The sequence below is a fragment of the Penaeus vannamei genome, chromosome 22 (assembly GCF_042767895.1).
Source record: "Penaeus vannamei isolate JL-2024 chromosome 22, ASM4276789v1, whole genome shotgun sequence".
NCBI classification, from domain to species: Eukaryota; Metazoa; Arthropoda; class Malacostraca; order Decapoda; family Penaeidae; genus Penaeus; species Penaeus vannamei.
The window spans coordinates 38,990,373-39,000,372 of NC_091570.1; the positions used below are offsets into that span (position 1 = coordinate 38,990,373).

A 10,000-nucleotide genomic window follows, 5' to 3' on the forward strand; every position below is an offset into this window, starting at 1 on the left:
GAGAGAGAGAGAGACAGACAGACAGACAGACAGACAGAGAGAGAGAGACAGAGACAGACAGACAGAAAGAGAAAGCAAGCGAGAAAGAGACACAGAAAGAGAAAGCCAGAGACACAGAACGAAACAAGCAAACACACAAACAGACCCACGGACTCGCTGAAAGAAAAAAAGAAAAAAAAGAACAGAAAGACAGAAAGATAAAAATGTAGGAAGGGCGAGCGCGATCCGGCAGCAAATAACCGTCCTCTCTCCCCAAGACAATCATTGTCTCAAAGAACTCAATCTAAGAACACTATCGCATTTCTTCCAAAAGCGCGGGAAACGGACGTATTTTCTCTCTCTCTCCCGCTCCTCTGTTATTTGCAGAATAAATGAAAACCCGATAAAAGGAAAACAAAATATTGCGCCACACACGCGAGTCTAAATTCTTTTCTCTTTTTTTTTTTTTGAGAGCGAATTCCACATTGTCTCCATGCTTAGAATTTCGTACAAAAAAGGATAAAAATAAACTTCAAAGGTGGTCGATAAGAGTTGGAACGTCTCCAGACCCGAATTCCTTCCGTGGAGACTATCTGCTTCTGAAACGTTATTATTGTTTTAAAATCATCCACATTCTTTTACATATCGTTATAATCATTATAATTTCTCCATTTTCTTTCAATTGAAACTCCCTGTAAAAATGTTTGGTTATGATATTAAGCAAGGCGTTCCTGTTGTCTCATAAAATTAAAATATATCCTGTACATAAAAATACAGATGCTTATCTTTCGATTGGTATTATCATTTCTATTTTATTCCTATTATTCACCAATTGGAGGGATTCCCTTTTATACCCGCAGCCATTACGCTCCAGAGCCTTCCTCTGTCCTCGCTAAAACGTATTCAGATTTCCGCGTTTGGCCAAGGACCCCGCCGCCAAAGAAAAAAAAAATCTCTTAAGAATAATACGAAATTAACCGACTTATACTCTCAATCTTTTCTAAATTAAGGAAACAATAAATACAGAGTACCAAAATCTACCACTGACGCTTTAAACAACAAACAAATAAACTAATAATCAAGCAAATAAATAAAAACAAACAAAAAGAATGCAGGCGACCCTCCTCCTCCGACTCTTCCTCTCGACGGAACGCATATGTCAATTGTCAACATAAAAGCACTTACAGAGAGCGAGTGTTATTCAACCGTTGTGTGCAATGTAAACAAAAATTTCCCCGCACGCGCAGTAGGGTCTTTAGCTCCAAACCTCGTAGCATCAGACTTCTATAAACGGACTTTATTTAAGCAGACTTTATAAAGCGAGACATTATTAAGTGCGCGGGTTTTATCTCAGCGGCAGAGAGCGCCTCGCCCGCCCGCTGAAAGGGGCCTTTTGTGTTTGTCTGAACCCTGTTAAATTTGCAGAAGATACGGAGGAGGAGAGGAAGAGGGGGAGAAGGAGGAGGAGGAGGAGGAGAAGAAAAAGGAGGAGGAGGAGGAGAAGGAGAAGGAGAAGAAATAAAAGAAGGAGGAGGAGAAGAAGTAAAAGGAGGAGGAGGAGAAGAAGAAGAAAGGAGGAGGAGGGAGGAATATGAAGAGGAGGTGGGGAAGGGGAAAAGGAGAAGGAGGAGGAGGAGGAGGAGGAGAAGAAGAAAAAGGAGGAGGAGGAGTATGAAGAGGAAGTGGGAGAAGGGGAAAAGGAGGAGGAGGAGGAGGAAGAGGAGGAGGACGACGACGACGACAAGGACGAGGAAGAAAAAGGGGGAGGGATGGAGGAGGAAGAGAAGGAAGAGGAGGAGGGATGGTGCAGGAAGGAGAAAAAGGAGAAGGAAATGGGAAGAAAGAAGAAAAAGAGAGGAAGAGAGGGGAATTGGAGAGACGGCAGGAAAGCGAGAGAGAGAGAAAGAGGGAGAGGGAAAGAGGCAGGGCGGAAATGTGGGTCATCCCGAAAAGCCGCGGAATGACAAACAACAAATAACAAACAACCTAAATAACGAACAACAAAAAATTAACAATTAACAACTCGAATAAAAACGAGGTTGGCGCAAATCCAGGTCAAATAAACGCGTACTCAATTGCAGACTGTAAAATGAGGTGGAATAATAATATCAATTATAATAACAATAATAATGATGATAATCATCATTATGATTATCATACTGCTACTACTATTAATAATAACAACAATAAAAACAATACTAATAATAATAACATTAATAATAATGATAATAACAAATATAATAATAATAACAAAAATAAAACGACAACAATAACAGCAATGAAGAGGAAGAAGAAGCAGAGGAGAAAGAGAAAGCAGAAACAAACAAACAAGCGAGAAGATGGCGAAGATCCTCCTCCTCCTCCTCCTCACAAAGAAACAGAAAACAAACAAACAAACAAACAAACAAAAATAATAACAATACGGATAGAGAACAAAACCAAACCCGAACCGGAAGTGACAGAGAAAGCCATAATAATAATAATGACCGTTAGCGTGAAAGAGGAAAGAGGAAAGAGGAGAGAATCGACCTTTTCGCTCACGGCCTTGAGACCAAACCGAAAAACAGCGCGACATAAAACCCCAGGGACGAACTGCGAGCTAAAAGGTTTTCCGTTAATGCGAGAACAAACGGAACGTGACAATAGCCGCTATGATGCGAGGGGTAATGATGATGATGATGATGATGATGATAGAGATAGGGTAATAATAACAACAAAAACGTCAGTAGTAATAATCATCATTATTATTATCATTATCACTTCAATATAATAATAATAATAATAAATTAATAATAATAATAATAATAATAATGATAATAATAATAATATTATTATCATTATTATCATTATTACTTCAATATAATAATAATAATAATAATAAATAATAATAATAATAATAATAATAATGATAATAATAATAATAATAATAGTAATTTTAATAATAATAATGATAAATAATAATAATAAAGATAATAATAATAATGATAAATAATAATAATAATAATAATAATAATAATAATAATAATAATAATAATAATAATAATAATAATAATGATAATGATAATAATAATAATAATAATAATAATAATAATAATAATAACAACAACAATGATGATGATGAATATAATAATAATAATGATAATGATGATGAATATAATAATAATAACAATAATAATAATAATAATAACAATAACAATAATAATAATAAAATAATAATGATGATGATGATGATAATAATAATAATAATTATTATTATTATTAGTATTAGTATTATAAATAATAATAATAATAACAATAACAACGATGATGAATATAATAATAATAATAATAATAATAATAATAATAATATCAATAATAAAATCATCATCATCATCATCATCATCATAATATAACCCCCCCCCCCCCCAACACACACACGACCGCCTTCTGACCGATATCCACTGAAAACCCGAGCACTGCATCAGCTGGAAAACCCAAAACTATGAACCGTGCAGAGGGAAATTACCGCTGCACTTCGCCAGCGTTTCAAAATACTTCGATTGTCCCGAATTGGAAAAATGGAATTAGATTTTTGTTTAAAAGATGTGCGTCTGTGGGAGACATTCCTTCGTGGGAATGCGGGGTGTGGGCGGAAGAGAGAGAGAGAGAGAGAGAGCAAGAGAGAGAGAGAGAGAGAGAGAGAGAGAGAAAAAAGAGAGAGAGAGAGAGAGAGAGAATGAGAATGAGAATGAGAGAGAGAGAATGAGAGAGAGAGAATGAGAGAAAGAGAGAGAGAGAGAGAGAGAGAGAGATAATGAGAGAATGAGAGAATGAGAGAAAGAGAGAGAGAGAGAGAGAGAGAGAGAGAGAGAGAGAGAGAGAGAGAGAGAGAGAGAGAGAGAGAGACAGAGACAGAGACAGAGACAGAGACAGAGACAGAGAGAGAGAGAGAGACAGAGACAGAGACAGAGACAGAGACAGAGACAGAGACAGAGGCAGAGGCAGAGACAGAGAGAGAGAGGGAGAGAGGGACAGAAAAGGAAAGGCAGAAAGGAACAGAAATGGAGAGGAAGAACCGTCCACCAATGCATTTTCACCTTGGTCTATTTTAGGGGATCCTGGGAAATCTTCATTTAGATTTTGGTGAATGAAGATTTGTGCAAATCATTTACAGCAATTTCGTCTATATATCTTTGTCTATAAAACTCAGAGATGTGCGTATATAAATGTATGTATCTGCATATATATACATATATTACACACACACACACACACACACACACACACACACACACACACACACACACACACACACACACACAGACACATATATATATATATATATATATATATATATATATATATATATATATATATATATATATATATATATATATATATACACATAAATATATAAATATATAAATATATAAATATATATATATATATATATATATATATATATATATATATATATATATATATATATATATATATATATATATATAGAGAGAGAGAGGAAGAGGAAGTGAGAGAGACAGAGAGAGAGAGAGAGAAAGAGAGAGAGAGAAACACATACACACATACTGATTCATTTTGGCTTCTTCATCTGCACTCAAACGTAACGCCATACCGGCACACCTCGCGAACGCCCGCCGCGGCCGCCCACCCTCTCGCCCTCGCCCACGCCCACCAGCCCACCAGAGCCGCCCTCCCGATGTGAGCCTCAGTCGGGCGTCGGGCGTCGGGGAGAAGCCGATATCCCTCCGCCGACTACTGAGACCCCGACAGACACACGGCTCGTCCTCCTATCTTATCGTGTCTCTCTCTCTCTTATCTCGGCCTATCGCTCGGTCAGCCCTGAATGCCGGGCTTCCTCGCCTGACTGAACGGCTGGGCGGGGCGGGCAGATGGGCGGCCGCTGGGGGGGGGGGGGGGGGGTGAAGGAAAACAAGATGGAAAGGGAGGAGGGGGAAGGGGTGTATATGTGCATGTGCTTCTGCATTCGCGGGTGGAGCCTCCTTCCCATCCTCTCTGTCTGTCTGTCTGTCTGTCTGCTTGTCTGTCTGTCTATCAGTCTGTCTGTTTGTCTCTCCCTCTCTGTCTTTGTCTGTCTGTCTGTCTCTCCCTCTCTGTCTTTGTCTGTCTGTCTGTCTCTCCCTCTCTGTCTTTGTCTGTCTGTCTGTCTCTCCCTCTCTGTCTTTGTCTGTCTGTCTGTCTCTCCCTCTCTGTCTTTGTCTGTCTGTCTGTCTGTCTCTGTCTGTATGTCTGTCTCTGTCTGTATGTCTGTCTCTGTCTGTATGTCTGTCTCTGTCTGTATGTCTGTCAGTCTGTCTCCCCCCCCTCTCTGTCTGTCTGTCTGTCTTTCGGCCTTTATCTGCACGTTTATCAATCGGTCCGTTTGTCAGTCTGCCTTACATACACAAATGCGTGCATACACACATACATACATGCGTACATAAAAAAAAAAACATAATCACACCCACCCACGCCCGTATACGCCCATCGCCATCGAAAAAAAAAGCGAAAGAAATCAAACCCTCCCCCCCCCCCACCAACCACCCACTCCCACCGCCCTCCGACTCCGAAACCAGCCTCCCACCTACGCCTCCCGCCCACGCCCATGCCCACGCCCACGCCGCAAGAGGAAACGCCGCCGTCAAGTACGCCGTTTCCGTCGCTAAGTACTACCCCGTCCGTCGCTGATTGCGGGGGGAGGGGGGGAGGGAGGGGAGGGGAGGGGAAAGGAAGCTGGATAATGGAGAGAGAGAGAGAGAGAGAGAGAGAGAGAGAGAGAGAGAGAGAGAGAGAGAGAGAGAGAGAGAGAGAGAGAGAAAGAGAGAGAGAGAGAGGGGGGGGGGAAGAGAAAGAGAGAGAGAGGGGGAGAGAGAGAGGAAGAGAGAGGGGGAGGAGAGAGAGAGAGGGGGGGAGAGAGAGAGGAGGAGAGAGAGAGAGAGAGGGGAGAGAGAGAGAGAGAGAGAGAGAGAGAGAGAGAGAGAGAGAGAGAGAGAGAGAGAGAGAGAGAGAGAGAGAGAGAGAGAGAGAGAGAGGAGAGAGAGAGAGAGAGAGAGAGAGAGAGAGAGAGAGAGAGAGAGAGAGAGGAAGGGAGAGGGAGAGAGAGGAGAGAGGAGAGAGGGAGGAGAGAGAGGAGAGAGAGAGAGAGAGAGAGAGAGAGGAGAGAGAGAGAGAGAGAGAGAGAGAGAGAAGAGAGAAGAGAGAGAGAGAGGAGTGAGAGAGAGAGAGAGAGAGAGAGAGAGAGAGAGAGAGAGAGGAGAGAGAGAGAGAGAAGAGAGAGAGAGAGAGAGAGAGAGAGAGAGAGAGAGAGAGAGAGAGAGAGAGAGGCGAAGTCAGCGTAGGGCGTGAACGGGCCAGAGACAGGCGGCCGAGGAGGAGGAAAAGGGAAGGAGGAGGAGGAGGAAGGATAGGAAGGAGGGAGGGGGAGGGGGAGGAGGGAGGAGGAGGAGGAGGAGGAGGAGGAGGAGGAGGAGGAGAAAGAAGAAGAAGAAGAAGAAGAAGAAGAAGAAGAAGAAGAAGAAGAAGAAGAAAAAGAAAAAGAAGAAGAAGAAGAGGAGGAGAGGAGCGAGCGACGCTGGCAGGGCGCGAGGCAGGAGCGGCCGGGCGAGGGAGGGAGGGGGAGGAAGCCCCCACGCGACCGAGGCGAGGAGCGCAGTCTGGAAAGCTGAGCGAAGGGCGCGGGGCCAAAGGGCAAGGCCGGCCCCGCCAGGTCACGTCTGTGTCGTCACGGGGCGTTCGGGCGGCGAGGCAGACGGCGCGACCTGACCTGATCTGCTGAGGAGCGACGTCTCTGGCTGCCCGCGGGGAGTCCTTCGGAAATCGGTCGCCTGAACCGCGACGGAACCTCGGGGTATCCTTCCTCCTCCCGCGGCACACGCCCGAATGCCAATCACGGTTCGCCCCATCCCCTTATCTCGCTATCTCGGCCGCCGCTCTTATCGCAGCATCGCACCTGTTGGCATTCCCTTGCCGGAGGTCATCCCGGGGCCAGGGGACGCCCTTTAAGCCGCAGCCACGCCCGGGAGCAGCCCTCAGCCCCTCAGCCCTCAGCCCTCAGCCCTCAGCCCTCAGCCCCTCAGCCCTCAGCCCTCAGCCCCTCAACCCTCAGCCCTCAGCCCCTCAACCCTCAGCCCTCAGCCCCTCAGCCCCTCAGCCCTCAGCCCTCAGCCTCCCCGTGGACGCTAACCCGCAGCATCGCTCACCGACGTCAGGCAGTCTGCGAAGCGCTGCGGCCGCCAGAAGCCACTCATCACGCACCCGCAAGCTGGTCTGGCCGTTTGTTACACACGTAAGCCTCTCCTTAATAACGCACATGTACATGCTCAATGAATGCTCGCAGCCTGCCCGCGGATGACAACCCCGCATCAAAGCATCCCATTCATCCTACACCGGCGCGCGCCTTCCACATGCCACATCCGCAGGCATCCCGCAGACGCTCCAACTGGACGCACCTGTTCGAGCTCCACCTGCAGGCGCCGCACTCACGCTGCCTTGGCACGCACCCCGCCAAGGTGCACTCGCGAGAACCCATTAACGATGAACCCAAAAGCAGTCCGATAATGCCGCGGCCACACGGACCCTCGCAGCCGCACCTGTCAGCCTCTCCCTGGCGATAAGTCCACAGGCGGCCTATTAGCGCTGTATCCACGCCCCCCCCCCACCATTACCGCTTCCACGCACGCCACGCTCTCCCCTCAGGATGCGACTCGCTGCCTCCCCGTCCACGCCCGCACGCCCGCACGCCCGTACGCCTTCAACGCGACATCCGCAGCTCCTCATTAGACATAATCCTTCGCCACGGAATCCCGCTCCTTCTCCACGCACTCGCAAGCAGCCCGAGGGAGGGCGGGGCGAGGTGGCACTTCGCAGGCGGCGAGAGGCACTGTGCCTAGCAACACCACGCGCCTAGTTTCGGAGGGAGGGGGCGTGGACGGCACTCTCTCGCTCGCTCTGTCTCTGTCTGTCTTTCTTTTCTTCTTTCTGTTTCTCTTTCTCTCTCTCACACGCACACTTCCTTTCTCGCCCCTTCCCTCTTAACCGCAGTCTTTCTCTTTCTTTCTTCCTCTCCCTCACTGTCACTATATCCCTCACTCCTCCCTTTCTCCTTCTCTCCCATCCCCTCCTTCCCTCCCTTTCTCCCTCCACCTCCCACTCTTCCTTCCCCTCAAGTTCCCATCCCCCTTACCCCCTCTCCTCTCTTTATTCCCCTTCCCCCTCTCTCCCTCCCCTTCCCCTTCCCTCCCTCCCTCCCATCACCTTCCCCCTCTCTCCTCCCCTTCCCCTACCCCTCTCTCCTCCCCCATCCCCTTCCCCCTCTCCCTCCCTTCCCCTTCCCTACTCCTCTCTCCCTCCCCTTCCCCTTCCCCTACCCTCTCCCTCCCATCCCCTTCCACCTCTCCCTTTCTTTATTCCCCTTCCCCTTCCCCCCTTCTCTCCCTCCCATCCCCTTCCACCTCTCCCTCTATTTATTCCCCAACCTCCCTCTCTCCCTCCCCTTCCCTACCCCTCTCTCCCTCCCCTCCCCTTTTCCCTCTCCCTCTCTTTATTCCCCTTTCCCTCCTCTTCCTCTTCCTCTGACCCCCTCTTTAGCGCCCCATTATCAGCGCAAATGCCACGCCTGCCCCCCCCGCCCCGTTATCACGAGGGCGTCCGAGTCATCAGTCCTCCAGGGAATTCCTTCGGGAGACCCACGCCCTTCCAGAAATACACGCGCACTTACCCTCCCTCGTCCCTCCTTCCTCGACCCTTCCCTCCCTCCCTCCCTCGTCCTCTTCTTTGTCCCTTCCCTCGACCCCCTCTCCCTCCTTCGTCCTCTTCTGTCCCTCCCTCTCTCCCTTTCCAGACCCTCCTTCCTCCCCCCACCTCTTCTCCTCCCTCTCCCCCTTCTTCCAGCCCCCTTCCTCCTCCCTGTCCCTTCCTCGTCCCTCTCCTCGTGTCCCTCTCTCCCTCCCCCTTTCCTCGTCCTCCTCCCTCTCCATTCCCCTTTCCAGACTTCCCCTGCCCTCTCCCCTTCCCTCTCCCCCTTCCTCGTCCCCCTCCCTCCTCCCCCTTCCTCGTCCCCCTTCCTTCTCCCCCTTCCTCCTCCCCCTCCCTCCCCCCCTCCCTTCCATCCCGACGAGCGCGTGCTGGGCCCTCGGACGTCGCCCTCTCCCTGGTACTCCTGCGCGTCCATGCACTGCGCACGACGAGAGGGAGAGAGCCATGCATAACGGCGAAGGAGGGAGGAAGGGAGAGGGAGAGAGCCATGCATAACGGCGAGGGAGGAAGGAAGGGACAGGGAGGAAGGGAGGGAGGAAGGGAGAGGGAGGGAGGGAGGGAGATAGGGAGAGGGAAGAAGAGGAAGGGAGGGAAGGAGATGAGGGAGGAGAGAGGGAGGGAGGGAGGGAGGGAGGGAAGGAGGGAGGGAGGGGAGAGGCCGACCCCTCCAGAGGTCAGGTTAAAAGTAGAAGCGCGAATCACAGGGCCAGGAATGGGTGGGGGGGGGGCGGGGGTATGTGAGCAGAGGGCCACGAACATGCAAAGAAATATGGGGTTGGCAGGGGGTGGGGGCAGAAAAGTGGTGGGAGAGAAGGAGGAAGAAGGAGGGGGAAGGGGGAGGGATGGGAGAGGAGGTAGAAGTAAGGGAGGGGCAGAGGGGAGGAGGAGGAAGCGAGGGGGAGGGGCAGGAACAGGTGATCGGAGGAGGGAGGGTGTTGCAAAGGGGGAGGTGGAGGGGGAGGAAGGGAGGAGCTGTGGAACGAGGAAGGGTCAGAGGAGGGTAAGGAAGGAAGGGGCGGGGACGATGCCGCAAGCAGGCGTCCGAGGGGGCGATGGGGAGGAGGGGGAGGAGAGCAATGGGGAAGGGCAATGGAGAGAGAGAGAGAGAGAGGCAGAGAGAGAGAGAGAGAGAGAGAGAGAGAGAGAGAGAGAGAGAGAGAGAGAGAGAGAGAGAGAGAGACAGACAGACAGACAGAGACAGAAAGAGCCAGAGAGAGAGAAAAGGCAATGGGGAAGGGAAACACAACAATGGGGAAGAGGAACAGGGTGA

At 49.2% G+C, this 10,000-nt stretch overlaps 2 protein-coding genes across 2 annotated transcripts in view; both read left to right on the forward strand.

Annotated features, from left to right (window-relative positions):
- The window catches only part of LOC113814627 (uncharacterized), a 204,707-nt gene that overhangs the window by 17,558 nt on the left and 177,149 nt on the right, over positions 1-10,000 (forward strand). The window lies entirely within an intron of this gene.
- Positions 5,582-7,589, forward strand: LOC138865798 (uncharacterized). Its single transcript, XM_070137127.1, has 3 exons — positions 5,582-5,621; positions 6,918-7,179; positions 7,313-7,589. Exons 1-3 carry the CDS (start codon positions 5,582-5,584, stop codon positions 7,587-7,589), a joined length of 579 nt encoding a protein of 192 aa, XP_069993228.1.

Coding starts and splice junctions, on each gene's coding strand:
- LOC138865798 (XM_070137127.1), top strand. CDS start 5,582: ATGCCCACGCCCACGCCGCAAGAGGAAACGCCGCCGTCAA. Junction 5,622..6,917: donor AGAGGAAACGCCGCCGTCAA/GTACGCCGTTTC, acceptor CTCTTATCGCAG/CATCGCACCTGTTGGCATTC. Junction 7,180..7,312: donor CCGCAGCATCGCTCACCGAC/GTCAGGCAGTCT, acceptor GAATGCTCGCAG/CCTGCCCGCGGATGACAACC.